The sequence below is a fragment of the Lonchura striata genome, chromosome 2, assembly GCF_046129695.1.
Source record: "Lonchura striata isolate bLonStr1 chromosome 2, bLonStr1.mat, whole genome shotgun sequence".
In the NCBI taxonomy this organism is placed as follows: Eukaryota; Metazoa; Chordata; class Aves; order Passeriformes; family Estrildidae; genus Lonchura; species Lonchura striata.
In genome coordinates this window covers 23722088-23737067 of record NC_134604.1, presented here as the reverse complement: position 1 = coordinate 23737067, position 14980 = coordinate 23722088, and the positions used below count along the sequence as shown (strand labels likewise).

The 14980-nt window shown below is 39.5% G+C and overlaps 1 protein-coding gene across 2 annotated transcripts in view; it reads left to right on the top strand.

Moving 5' to 3' along the window:
* The window catches only part of F5 (coagulation factor V), a 34614-nt gene extending 21271 nt beyond the window's left edge, over positions 1-13343 (top strand). Inside the window, exons 14-25 of one of the 2 annotated variants that reach the window (XM_021549100.3) lie at positions 1151-1316; positions 2448-2681; positions 3168-3378; positions 4179-4358; positions 5419-5535; positions 6045-6116; positions 7187-7278; positions 8523-8678; positions 9530-9674; positions 9826-9974; positions 10751-10933; positions 11742-13343. In XM_021549100.3, coding sequence (XP_021404775.1) covers positions 1151-1316; positions 2448-2681; positions 3168-3378; positions 4179-4358; positions 5419-5535; positions 6045-6116; positions 7187-7278; positions 8523-8678; positions 9530-9674; positions 9826-9974; positions 10751-10933; positions 11742-11930 — 1894 coding nt within the window. In that variant the 3' untranslated portion in view covers positions 11931-13343. Of the gene's footprint in view, positions 1-1150; positions 1317-2447; positions 2682-3167; positions 3379-4178; positions 4359-5418; positions 5536-6044; positions 6117-7186; positions 7279-8522; positions 8679-9529; positions 9677-9825; positions 9975-10750; positions 10934-11741 lie in introns of those variants that run through there. The other variant, XM_021549101.3, reaches the window with a different exon arrangement.
* Positions 13344-14980: the final 1637 nt, after the last annotated feature.

Here is a 14980-nt window from a genome sequence, read left to right as displayed (position 1 = left end):
TGAACCAAAACTCGCACAACTTTGGATTTTTATCACAAGCAGCCAAAACAGGAGCAAGAATATTTTCATTATGCAAAATGAATCTTCAAATATAGATTATTTCTCAAACTGAATTTACATTTAATATGATGGAAATAAAAATAACATTTTTTCATTATTTACTCCTGCTTTATCTTAGTCCATATAAATGGCACTTGCAAAAATAGCAGAAACAAGACAGTTTCTTTGGGCACTTGCAAAATCAAGAACTTTTTTATGCTTAGACCCCTATATAGGTCTCTCCAGAGGTGTTCATCCTCAGCTGGTGTGATCTGTATAGTTCCAGTGAATTAACAGAGCTCGTGGCATATCCTGTTTCAGTGTATTGAAGAGCTGTAACTCAGTATTTCTTCTATGTAATTTACATTACATTTTTTGATTTTGCTGAATTGATAATAAAGCAAAATTTGTAGGTAATTATAATAGCATTTCAACGCTTCTATTTAAGACCTGAACATCAGTTTGAATGTCTAAAAACTTATTTTACTACACCAGATCTGTGGTGCAAAATGCAGGTATTATCAGATATAAAGGTCTGAAAGACAGTATGGTGTAGGTGATAGGCTCACTACACTCAGCCAAACTCCAATTAAGATTATTAAGGCTAAGAATGAAAGGAAAATAGAGCTCAAATGGATTTTGAGAGACTTGTTGGTGTTTCTTAGGGATAGTTTACCAAATGGTTGAGGGATCTCTTATCCAACTGTAGAACTTTAATTGCTTAAACATTGCCGTGATTTTCAGAACCATCTGACACTCATTTTGCAGATTCACAGAAGGTTGGAAAACACCTTTAAGACCATTGATCCAACCTTTAACCCAGCACTGCCAGGTTCACCACTAAACTGTGTCCCTCAGAACCACATACACATATCTTCTAAACACTTCCAGGGACCAGGACTCAACCACTTCCCTGAACAACCCATTAGGTAAAGAAATTTTTGCTAATATCCAATCTAAACCTTCCCTGACACAGTTTGAAGACATTTGAGTGTTTATTCTTTCTATTCATAGAATTCTAAAATGTTTCTGCTGTATGAGTTCTCAGGTTTTATCAAAGCTAATATTTCTGATTCCCTGTGTGGGATTTTAATTGGGGTTTTCCTTTCAGTGCAATGAGGAATGACAAAACCTGTAAAGATGGCAGCAGACATAAGGTGATTTTCCAGAGCTATACAGACAGTACCTTTTCGACTCTTCAGGATGAAGATGAATATACAGAACATCTTGGCATCCTGGGGCCAGTTATTCGGGCTGAAGTGGACGATGTTATCTTAGTAGGTCAATGTTTTGATTGTGTGTGCAGGATAAGATTCTTACAGTGATCTTGGAGAGTGACAGAATGGATCTAAAAATACCACAAATTTTTAAAATACAATGAAGGGGAAACAGTTTTCAAAGCTACAAGTTGCACTGTGAACTTGTAAGCAGTGTGATGTGTTTCAAATAAACACATCTTTTTTCTCTCCTGTCCACAGCAAATTAAATTCTATTTTTCTTTCTTATGTTTCCCAGCACTAAATACTGGCTCATTGATCTACTGTAAAATAAGATTTATGTTTAATGTTAATGAAAAATGAGTTTTCTAAACTCAAAAATTAGTACATATGTGTTCAAGAATATTATAAACTTTTTGAGAAAATGTATTATTTCCTCTAAAAGCTTTTGCTGTGTAAGTGTGCAGGATTCTATTAGAACTGTCAACAAGGATGAAGAGGAACCATGTCCCTGGTGACACTGTGGTATATTTGCATTAGGAAGCAGACTGCTGTAAAATTTCTCTTCTCATCCTTCTTCATCCAGTCTTCCAACCACAAGGATGGACTTAGATAAGGAGAATAGATCTTAGTGCTTTCTGCTTATTTCAGTAGGAGTGGTGTGCAATAGGAACTCACCAGACTATGTTTAAAACATGAGTAAAAGAAGAAAAAGATTGTGTATCTTGGGAGCATTATTCTCTAAGGAGAGGTAAATAAACACCATTCTGGTGTTTCTTTGGGACAATTGGGAAGCACAGATTTCAGCAAGAATGATACATACAGAGGTCTAGAGTTACTATATTGTAATGACTGCAGGAAAGCTAAGAGGCAGAAACTCCCCATTTCCCTGCTAACTAAGGGCAATAACTAAGCAGCTCCAGGTATGAGGGGAAGCAGTAAATGTGCTGGGAGCCTCACCTTGTTGGAAGACAGGGAGCTAAACATGTGCTTTCTGATTTTTCATTAACTACCTGCTTCAAAGGTGGAGACTGCATGGAGATGTCAAAAGCTCTCTCTGGTGGCTTTTCCATGTACAATGTAGCCTGTAATCTTTATGCAAATCTTGACCTGGTTTGAGGTCATGGGAATTTAGTGTGTTGGGACTTTAGGCCTGAGTTTGCTGAACAGAATCTATTTTGGGTTTTTTAGGTTCATTTTAAGAATCTGGCATCCAGACCATATTCCCTCCATGCCCATGGAGTCCTCTATGAAAAGTCCTCTGAGGGAAGTGTTTATGATGATGAATCTACTGCTTGGTTTAAGGAAGATGAAGTTCAGCCAAATAACAGCTACATATATGTATGGTATGCAAACCAGCAATCGGGCCCTGTGCAGTCAGGAGCAGCTTGTCGGTCCTGGATCTACTACTCTGATTTAAACCTGGTAAGGGAATGAAAGTCGAAGTGGTGGTGTTGCTGGGGTTGATCACAGAATCGTAGAAACACTTGTGTTGTAGGCATCACCAGAGATCATTCAGTCCACCACTGCAACTCAAGCAGTGTTGGCTGGAGTAGTTTGTCCAGAACCAGTGTTCAGCTGGGTTTTGAATATCTCCAAATGATGTATGGCTGTAGAAGTGCAAGATGCAGAACTCGTTTCTTGATAGCTGTCCTTTCTTTTGGGCTCAATGTTCCCATCTGATGTTTAATCTCTTGCATTCAGCTAAAGCAGGACATAAGGTATGGAAGATTTGAACTGGGCAATTCTGGTAGACTGAGCAGGGGAGAGTAAAGATAGAAGAGAGCAGTAATTCTGGGACTTACTTTGTATTTTTAGGGGTTGATGCATTCCTGCAGAATGCTATAGGGTTTTTTAACATCTTTTGGGAAATCCACTTTTACCTTTAAACATGAATTTATTACCTTCTAGGAGAAAGACATTCAGTCTGGTTTGATTGGACCAATACTGATCTGTGAAAAAGGAGCCTTCAGCAAATCAAACAGCAGCAGAACGAATACCCGAGACTTCTTCTTGCTTTTTATGGTCTTTGATGAAGAGAAAAGCTGGTACTTCAACAGACATTCTGGAAGGACTTGTAATGAGAAGACACAAGAAATGCAGCAATGCCACAAATTCTATGGTACTTATTTCATTTTCCCAAATATGCAGTTTATTGGGATAGAGGGTGTCAGGGGAAGTATGTCAGCTCACAGTTCTTTTCAACATGCGTAAATCCCACATATTAGTTATGTGAATTTTTTTTGTTGTTATCCATTGTACCCATAGTAGTCATGGGTTTACATGTAAAAATTAGCAATGATGGGAAATTTGCTATTAAAATGAAGAAAGGACATATTAGACTGAAACTTTCAACAGAAAACTTCTCTATTGTATTCACATACATATTCCGCCCATATTAAAAGAAAAAAAGAAACAAAGAAGTTTTCTTTGCAATAAGAAGCTAGTACGCTGACAACTTGCAAGAAATTTAACAATATTTTAATAATTTGACAAATCAGGTAGTTCTAATGAGGAATTTGAAGCAGCTGTAGGACAGCCCTTCATACACCTCTCTGTGGATATAGAGGTATGTCAGTTGTGCCTGTGGAATTGGGAGCTGCAGAAAGAGTTTTGGATAGCTGCCCTTTCTTTTGGGCCTGATATTCCCATCTTACATTTAAATCTTTTCCTGGCTGCTATGTTGCTACCAAGCTATTCTCAAATCTTCTGGTGAGCTCCCTGGATTTTCTGTATTGATGTACATAGACCATAAAGTAGACCATAAAGTATAGACCATAAAGTGTGTTGCACATTAAATTGGAAAAAAATATGGTTTTCCCAAGCGCATTGCTTCATTAAATATTTTGGTAATAATTAGTTTCTAGTACTTTGAGACCAGTTTTGTGAGCAGTTTTCCTGACTAACAATCTTTTTTTTCAGCCATTAATGGGATTACCTACAATTTGCAAGGCTTGAGGATGTATGAAGGTGAAACAGTCCGATGGCACTTGATGAATATGGGTGGGCCAAAAGACATTCATGTTGTTCATTTTCATGGGCAGACTTTCATAGAACAAGGAGAGCCAGAGTATCAGCTTGGTACATACACTCTGCTCCCAGGTAAGCATCAGAGCAGAGTAAGTTCTAAGGGGTGATCTTTGCAGTCTGTCATTATCACACCAATTTAAAGGTCTCCATATGGTGAGAGTTTAGGGGTTTTAACGTCTGGGTAAGTGATACAGAACAGAAAGAGCAACTGTGAGCCCTAGGAGAATTCTTATTCTTTCTCCAGGGAGAAATAGGCTGTAAGTATTCATTAGACTGCAGGATGAAGTCTTCTGCCTCATCATTGTCAGCAGTGCCAGTGTGCAATTAACAGCACTTATGAAGCCTGTATTGCCAGCTACAAGGGTTCAAGGAAAAAACGGACAAGGAGATCAAAATAATGGGACTGGCTTGGAATACTAGGAGTTTTAGTGAACAGTAGGGGTCGTTTATTCACTGTTTTATTTAATTATTTTTAAGGTAGTGCTTTTCACTGTGAAATCTACATATTTTTGTTTAAATGGGAACCAGAATTAGCTGGAATTACCTGAAGAATTGTCTGCAGCAACTAGGAATGTAAGAAAAGCAATGAGGACATATCCTGTGCTTTCTAAAAAGTGCATCAAGAAACTGAAACCATATCTGCTTCCTGCTCAGTCCTTGACACTCCTGGGGCATGCAGAGAGGGCCCATACTTCTAATTTTCCCACTTCTACTTTTGGCTTCTTTTCATTACTGGAACAACACACTGGTACAGCAGGAGTAAGAATCATAACCAGCACCACAGACTTCACATCCCTGCATTATGTAATAAACACTGTTCACTACACTGTTCAGCACTGTAGTTAACATGCAGATATCTGCTGTTTACAGGCAGTCAAGGTTTTGAACTTTGCACCATCAGCAAAGGTTGGGTTTTCATCTGGCTACTTGATTCCAATCTCAGTCTCCAACTAGAACTAGCTTGCTAAGAAAAGAAATCACTGAGTTGGTGGAAGTTACTGCTCTTATTGCAATGTGTATTTAAATTTTCTGGATTAAGTCATAAGAAGGTCTTTGGTTTAAAATTCACCATCACTGACATCAGCCTTGTAATGCCAATATTTCTGATACATTTCATTTCCTTTTTTTCAAGGCTTATTTAGAACAATTGAAATGAAACCACAGAGACCTGGCTGGTGGCTTTTAGACACTGAAGTGGGGGAATACCAGCAAGCAGGAATGCAGGCATCCTATTTGGTTATAGAGAAAGGTATGAAGTACAGTGGTTTTTGGCTGGGAAAGTCAAGCTATGAAGTCTTCTCTACCCTTTCAGGATTACTAGAAATAAATCTGGGAGATTGTTCTGAAAAAAAAAAAAAAAAAAAAAAAACTTTGGAAATTATCCACATTTAAGTACATGGTGGTGTGTTTACTGTAAATTTGTTCTAGAAGAAAAGATTTTTAGCTTCCAGCAATGCTACCTTTGAATTATTTAGCACACTACCTTTATTCCTTTAGCATACTAGCTTTGAATTTGAGGTTTCCCTACAGTGACCAGTGGATTAATGTGTTGATAGAAATTGCAGAGATTAATTTAGAGTTCTCTGGGAAGAGAGTGATGCTATAGAATTACTAGATAATAATAATAACAATTATTATAATTAATAGTGCACTAGAATTACACTGTTGTCCTGAGTGATGTTGACTTAGATTTCACCAGACTATATATTGGAATAGCCCTCATTTTCTTTAACAACAAACTTACTGTGCTCCCTTCAGAGTGCAGGATTCCAATGGGCCTGGCAAATGGAGTTATACTCGATTCGCAGATTGATGCTTCACATCACATAGGTGAGTTTATTGCTAAAAAGGTCCCTGAACACCCCCAGCAAAGTGTTGCAGTTCCGTCTTCTTTTGGCTTCCCCAACGTCTTTCAAGATCACTTCAGCAGTGAATCAGCTGTCAGGCTAAAAGTCTCTCCAGTGCTGCAAGCAGAGACTGGGAGTTCTGTTAGGTAGCCATCATCATTGTATTTTAAGTGTCACAGGTCTGCTATCAGTGACACAAGCTTGAGAGTCAGGGAGTGCTCTGTCTGTGGCCTGCTAGGTGATCAGGAACAAATCTAGTATTCTTCTTGTCCCTTGGGTTTCCTGCTTGAAAATAACACCAAGCATTCAAAAAGCTTGAGATTTGCATGTGGTATGAGATGTGAAAGGACAAAATATATCTGTTATGAAAGACCTGGGAACCCTAGCATCCAGAGCAATTACAGAGTCTTTAATTTGTCAAGTTTATCTGAGGTACAAAATTGGGATCATGACTTAGAGAATTTTCTTAGAATTTTACATGAACAGGGTCAGATCAAGGTATACAAGTTACACACACATGGAAGAATGCCCATCCTTTCCCTTGAAATAAAAGCTAACTTACTTATTTTGTAAAACCTAATTTTTTTTTTGGATTTGACTTTCTTTGTTTCCCTATAGAATGTTATAAAGACTTGAAAGTTGTTTTGAAATTCTATTCCAGTGTTTAACTTGGAAACCTTTTTATGCACAGGGGAGCTCTCTTCCATGAATGTAGAGCACATTTTATGTCTGATCCTGCTGGGGGCCAAAACTTGTTTAGCAAACTCTTGACCCTGGTTTCAAATTAACAGACAGTATATTACTTAAAAGATTATTATTTTTGTCATTTTGCCAAATTTAAACCTTTGCAGGGTACAGATGACTTCCAGTTGCTGACCATGTCCAAATTATCCTAGACTATGGTTTTAGAGTCTCTTGTTTGTATTTTTTTTAATTTTTTTTAATCCTTTGGGGGGGGGGGGGGGAATGGCACACTCAAAGCTAATAACAGCCTTAGTTTATGTTTTTTCAATGCCTCTTAAAATTCTTGCTTTATTCATATTTTCTGTCTAGACTATTGGGAACCTAAGTTAGCCCGGTTAAATAATTATGGAACATACAATGCTTGGAGTACTACAGTGGAGGAAGAACTCCCTTGGATCCAGGTAAAGTACAACATCATTGAGTTATGATTTTCGTACAGCTTATTTTAGAAGGTCAGACTGCTCTTGTCACTGAGAAGACTATTGGGGAAGACTGAAAAGATGTGGCAAGATTGTTGATGCCATGAACTGTTCTTTTTCCCTGGGGTAACTCAGTGTCTGTTGCTGTTTGACTGGACAGTTACCATCACAATTTAGATTGTAACTGTTTTGTAGATAAATTGAGTAGTTCCTTCTACTACTTTATTTTTCTTTTGTCTACCTAACAGTACATATTCGTACATATATGTTTGTTAAGTGGTCATTTAAAGTGTAATATCTTCAAGCCTTGATTTAGATAGTTTTTTGTTTGATTTGTATGCTGCTGTCCCACTTGACAAAGTTCTGTTGTCTTCACAGGGAAACTAAGCTTATAATTATGACTTCAAGCTCTCTGTCATTCAATCACCTCACTTCTGTGTTTTTCTGCCATCCCAATGACTTTTGTACTACATAGCCAGTTTGCACCAAGTTTGGGGAGAATAGTTGATTTATTATAAATCTCATTAAAATTGGAAGATAAGTTCAGCGGTGGCTGTTGCGTTTGACTTGGTACCACTTGACATACTGTCAAGTTAGTGGAAGTGATGTAGGGGGAGAAGATTGAGAGATCTGATGTGGAACTGGAAATAACATTGGGAAGATAAAGAATTTAACAGGGGCTGTGGTGGTGACAAGCTGAGCTTACTGCAGTGAAGCATGCAGAAGTGTGGAGGGCATGTCCCAAAGAATGAGTTTCACTGCTGACGGGCCCACCTTCCAGATTTGTTTTTATGTGCTAAGTGCTTAGACATGGTATGAGCAAGAGTGGTGGCTTTTCAGCATTTCAGAATACCATGTGCCTTTCTGCAGCCTACACATTGAAAATTAGAGGTGGCTTCTAAAAGTGTGAGCCTTTAATTTCTCTGTGTTCCTTGACCTATCTGTAAAATGGGGCAAGGGGGAGTTGTTCCTACCACAGACACACAGATTCTTTTGAGGGGCCTTTGTGATGCAGTGCTGAACCCTGTAAAATGGCCTCTGAAATTAAATTCACACGAAAACCACAAATTAAGTGAGAAAGCATTAATTAGATACATCTCTGATAGATACTCTGATATCTATTATTCCTTTAGAGAATGTTAGTGTTGTGCATATTAAAATGCCAAAGAATTATATGGGTTTTGCTGTGCATTATTGACTTTGTAAACACTCTTTGCTGTTCCTAGGTTGACTTTCGAAGACAAGTTTTGCTCACTGGGATACAGACACAGGGAGCCAAGCAGTTTTTTAAGTCCTTGTACATCCAGAAGTATTTTCTTGTTTACAGCAAAGACAAACGGACATGGAACACCTTCAAAGGAGACAGCTCGCCAACAGGAAAGGTCTGTCTGTGCCATGGGGGTTGCAACAACCTAGGCAGCAGCACTGAGTGATGCAGTGGGTCTTATTTAATGTTAAGAAAGAGTGGAAAAAATTATGGCCTTTGGAGCCCTAACAGGTACATCTTGAAGCCCCAAAGGGCATTTACCAAACCAATGAAATTCAGACTAGAAGACAAATTGTAAGGCGAGGCACTGCCTGGACTTGATTTGGACTGGCCTTGTGACCTTGACTGTGTGGAGTCTGGCTTTCTCACAGGCATCTCTCCCTACTATTATTTCCTAAGCTCATGGCAGTTTTAGAAGGAAGCAGGAAGCTGAACTAAAAACCAAGCCCTTACCTCATTTGGGATTAGATTCTGCTTCTCATCCCTTGCTTTGATCTGTCCCAGGAGCTGAATGTTGCACTGTCTGATTTGCTTGCAGAAGGCCTGTGTGGTGAGTGTGGTTGTACACCAAAAGAGATTCATCTTACACCCAGCTGCTCCAGCCCCACCTATTACAGCTCCCCTCAATTTACACTGAAGTTTCTGTGGTACAACTCCCAGCCTGTTGTCTTTTACCTCTCCTTTTGCCTCTTTGCTGATGTATTTTTATAGACTTACATAAAAAAAAAAGGATGCTTATTTAAACTGAGCCCTTCAGACACTTCCAAATATGCTAAGATGGGACCATGAGATATTTCAAATAGCCCTGCAGCATAGGCTGTGCTGTCACTGTGGATAGGGCTAAGGGCATAAAAAAGTTTATATTTGTAACAGAGCAGGCTTTCAGCATCTAAACTTATGTTTGCACTAAATTATGTGTGGGTTTTTTTCTATTTTTTTTTTGTTTTTTTTTTTTCTTTTAAACAGATTTTTGAAGGTAATTTCAATGCCTATGAGGTAAAAGAGAACATCATTGATCCCCCTATTATTGCTAGGTACATTAGACTCTACCCCACCGAAGTCTACAACAGGCCTACTCTTCGCATGGAGCTTCTGGGCTGTGAAGTAGATGGTAAGAATTGGTCAGCTGCTTCCATTCTGACAAATTTTTTGCCTAATACTTTAAATGAAACTAAAACTGTGGGTCTTCTCCATTCCAACATTGTTGCTTTCACTGTGGCTACTTGGGTGTACTGGAGATGATGCAGTGCTCCTCTCAACAGGTTGCTCTTTGCCACTTGGAATGGAAAGTGGAGAGATCAAGAATACCCAGATCACAGCCTCATCTACTAAGACATCCTGGTTTAACACATGGGATGCTTCACTTGCTCGTCTCAATCAGAATGGAAAGATGAATGCCTGGCGAGCCAAGGTAACAAAGAACAACAGGAAAGGCAGCAGGGGCAGCTGGTTAATAAACTGGTGCTGCCTGTGTGGTTGTGGTGCTTCCTGCATGCTCTGGCCAGTGCTGAGCATTATAGGGTCACTTCACAACCATCCTTTGGGAAGAGCACCACTCAACTTCTCAGCAGAAAACTTGTTGAGCTTCTGGCAACAGCAGTGAAATAGTTTGAGAGATGGATGGTCTCCTCTGGGCCACAGTCTGCAGAACTTCCCTGTGGGAATAGCCTGTTTAATTTCAGGAGATGAGTGCAATTTGAATATTTGTCTCTAAGGGGTTAAAGAATCTCATTCTGGGTTGACTTATAGGCGATGCAGCCTAGTGGATCTGGGGGTGGGTGACCTTTCAGCAAGGCATGTGAGCTTCTGTGTCTTTGAAATGGAGCTGCATTTCTTCACAAAGCACCTTGAGATTTGCTGGAAGCTGCTCTTTTGTATAAGCATTTGGTATTAGTATTATGTTAGATTTTAACATATTGGAGGTAAATCTCTGTTATAATTCATTGTGTATTGGAAATTAAAGCATAAATCTTCAGACTCCAAATACACTACCTGCAGTGATGAAGTTAATTATATAGGTCACGAAGAATGCTTGTGACTTGCCTCAGCTTTATTCTTCTGGACTTCTTTGATACAGTTTTGATGCATTTTGATACAGTTTTAACTACCTGTAAAGAAGATTTTTCACTTAAGCAAATACAGACATTTACATGCTTGCTAATACAAAAACTTTCATATCAATTGTAGTTTAACAACAACCAACAGTGGCTGCAAATTGATCTCCTCACAGTAAAGAAGATCACTGCTATTGCTACACAGGGGGTGACATCCATGTCAGCCGAAAACTTTGTGAAAACCTATGTTCTTCTGTACAGCAATGAAGGCTCTGAGTGGAAATCCTACACAGAGGGTTCAAGCTCAGTGCCAAAGGTATCACTGTCAGCCCAGGCAATGGAATTGTTTTGTTGTGTTGAATTGAGTTGTTTGGTTTTAGGTGCTGGACACAGTCAAGGCTCACAGGCAGAATTCCCTGTCAAATTGATATTCTCACTGGACTGTAAAGTGCTAGGGGAGCTGGGGTTACTACAGATAATGTCACAGTATCCATCTGATTTTAGTCATCATGATTAATCATAATAAAATGAATGAACACTGTATCTGCAGAGAATGCAGCCAACATTGTGATAAAAGGAGCTGACACTGTAAAGGAGAACATTTAGTTTGAATGCACAAGGACATTTAATTTGAGTGAATAATGGATTCCCCGGGGCCTGTTCTTGGGTTTTATTTTTGCCCTGATATTTTAAGTGAAATTAATGTTAGTGAGCAGTATTGCTATAGCAGAACTGGGTAACTTCAGGTACCCACAAAGCAGACACAGTACTTTGTATTTTTTCATGTATTACCTTACACCAACCTAACCCACAAGAACTATTACCAGTGGTGAAATAAGGGGAGTTTGGGTGTTTGGTCCATTAGAAATTAGAATGGCAAATTTTCTGGTATGGATGGAAACAGAGGCTGTTTCATCCACTCAGACTCAGCTATTGCTGGCCTGAACTACTTTCCACCCAGCACATTAGGAAGAGACTTGTTGTGGTCTTATTTAAAACCAGAAATGAGCCAGTTCATCTACCCTGGGTGTGACTAATGCAATGGCTTGGAAATGTTGTAAAGAGAAAATGCAGGGTTTTTGTGAAATGCCACCTTTTAACTGATTGTGTTTGTGTATTTGCAGGTTTTCTTGGGTAATGCAAACAGCAATGGGCATGTCAAGAATTTTTTTAACCCGCCCATCCTGTCCAGGTTCATCCGCATTGTTCCAAAAACATGGTACCGTGGGATTGCCCTTCGGGTAGAACTCTATGGCTGTAATTTTGGTGGGGGTCTGGCTGTGAAAAGGATTGATGAGTCTGGGAGCTCTTAACCTGCCAGCAGTCATCATGCAGAACAACCTATTTGTTAAGAAGCCCTTAAAACAGTCACACAGTTTGGATGTGTGCTTTGTCAAAGGAACATAATGTTTTACCAGCAGGATTGAGAGATTTCTCTGGCAGGTATTTCATTCCTACAAATACACACTTTAGAAAACAGCCTCTTTTCCCTGGGAATGGCCCTTTTCAGCTTCTTTTCTCTGGAAGAAATAGTAGTCCCTTCTGATTAGTATTATCACTTCTTCATTATAACCAGTACTCTGTCTTACTTTTTACTTAATTTTAAGTCCTAAATCCCTAGGAATGGAGACTCTGGCTTTGATCCTGAGCCCTGACTGTCTCAGTTATATAATGCTTTTGCAGCACAGGTGAGGAATAGAAAGCTATAGCAGGTGGATGTTTTCCATAGATAAGGCTGAGAGGGAAAACCACTGCTCATCTGGAGCCTGTGGTGCTGCGTTCCAGCAGTGCCTTGGTGAGAAATGATTGTAGGGGTGGCCTCTCCTCCACATGTCTTTCACCTACACTGTGTCAGAGGCAGGACATGTCTCAGCACTGAGGTATGTGCAACCCCTTCTCCGAGAATGTGTGTTGGCATTGTTGGTTTGGTTCTTGCATACTCAGCACACCTGAATGATGTGGATTTCACAGAATTCATCTTCAGTGCCCTAGAAAGGAAAAAAAAAAGGGGGTCAGCAGTGCCTTTCCATCCCAGAAAGGAGTAGGGAAGTGATTTAACCTAGCAGGTCATAGAACAGCAGTTGGAGAACCAAAATAAGAATTCAGAACTCCTGGTTCTCAGTCCCATATACACTTTTAGATTGTTGGGACAGGGAGCTCCCTTGATGAGGAAAGCTTTGAGAACTGCAGCTGTTCGGTGACAGTGCAGCCTGGGGGTGGTAGAGGAGGGTTAGATGAAACTGGGTTACAGAAACAGCTGCATCTTCTCTTAAAATTTGACAATGCTTTCACTAATGGAAATACTCTTGTGCATAGATTTTACATGGATTTTTCCCAGGATAACTACATCTGAAAATAGATACACAGTCCATGAACTTATTATTCCAGCAGAATTTTAGCTAAGCTTTCAGTAGTGTTCTGGACTTTTATCCTGTTAATCATTTATTTGCAGCACTTCAATTATCACACTAGGTACCATTCGGCAGGCTGGATTTTTAAAGCAGTTTGTCTTTGAACCTTGGATGGTGTTAGCCAGTTTTATTTCAGTAGTTTTTAATTTCCTTCTCTTACAGAGGATGATGCATTTTAAAGAGAAGGTATAGAACAGGAGTGAAAAAGTGTAAAAACTAAAAAATTAGTTCTTCTATTTTTTTCCCCTTTTTTTACTATGTCACAAACTGTTGTAATTTTCCACTGAAAAATAAAGATAATATTGTAGCATGAAAGGCATCAACATTTTATTTTGTATATTTGCCTCTACAGTAGTGGCTCTGGTAATAGTGAAGGTTTGCAACAGGAAAGTAAAATTTTCAGTGCCAGTAAAAATTAATTTCACATGGTGAAACAGTATGAGTAATTGCTTCATCTTTAAAGGTTGGTTTATTAGTATTATGTAATTGTGCTTAATTTATTTTTGTTTGACACCACCATGAAATTGCAACACAAGCTATATTCACTAAAAAAAGAAGAAAGACATGTAAACTTTGGAATGAGGTTTTACCTTGGAAAACAGTCAGCAGAACCAAGTTTTTATGTGATGACTGTGAAATTATTTTTTAGAAGGCAGTGATCTTCAATGTTCTAAATAAATAATTAGTTTTTTATATATACATATATATACTCATACATATGTGTAATTCTGTGTAAAATTACATAACTGCAAAACTGATTTCAGGAGCATGACACAGTCCATCTGCCTCAATTTTACAAGCTGAAGATTCTGCTTCTGCTTACTAGTGAACAGTACTTTGGTTAACTGGGATCAGCTGTCCTTGCATTTCCTCTCCAGCCCTTTGTCCATGCCCAGCCTACTCACTGGCAGGGCAGAGAGGTTAAAAGCTAAGGCCTTGACATCTAAAACACCCTGGTGTTATGAACACTGCCCTAGTCACAAATCTGAGCCACAACACCCTCTGGGCAACTGTGATGGGAATTAGCCCCATTCCAGTGGTGTTCCAGCCTGTCCGGTAGAGCAGGGATGTCTGGGCCCTCAGATATGTGGCCATTGCTGATAACAAAATGGTTCCTTGCACAGCAGAGTAAGATGACAATGCTATAATAAACAGCAAAAGTCCAAACCAGTCACTAATGTGCCAGACTCTTATATACTACAAAGCAAAAAACATGAACTCCTGCCAATAAGAGGTGTAAATTCTACTTAGCACACTCCGATCAGGGCTGTTAACTCAAAATCCTCTTGTCTCACACTGGACACCAAAAAGGACTGAAGTAGGTTGGCCCCAGCTGGCAGCCAGTCACTTGATGGCTTTCCCCTGGCAGGCTGGGGGAGAGGATTGGAAGAGCAAAAAGAGAGGAAACTTGCAGATTGATATAAAGGCGGTTTGATAGGCAAATCAAAGCTGCACATGCAAGTAAGGCAAAATAAGGAATTAATTTGCCACTTCTCATCAATGGGCAAGTGTTCAGCTTCTTCCAGTCAACCAGGGCCTCGACACACCTGACAATTGCTTGGGAAGACAAAGACCATAACTCTGAACACTCCCCCTTCATCCTTCTTTCCCCCTGCATTTCCTGCTGAGCACAGTGTCACACGGTCTGGGATATTACATCCCCTGGCTCAGCTGTGTCCTCTCCCAGCCTCTTGTGCAGCCCCAGCCTCCTGAGAGGTGGGGCAGGATGGGGAAAAGAAAAGGCCTTGATGCTGAGCAAACACTGCCAGTACCAGCTAAAACAATGTGTTATCAGTGCTAGTGTAGTCAAAAAACCACAGCACAGCACTATACAGGCTGCTGTGAAGAAAATTAACTCTATCCTAGCAGGAACATATACACAAAGTATTTTAATTTTATTTAGCAGCCATCTTAGATTTTTGCCAACACTTTTGAAAATCTGTGGTTAAAAC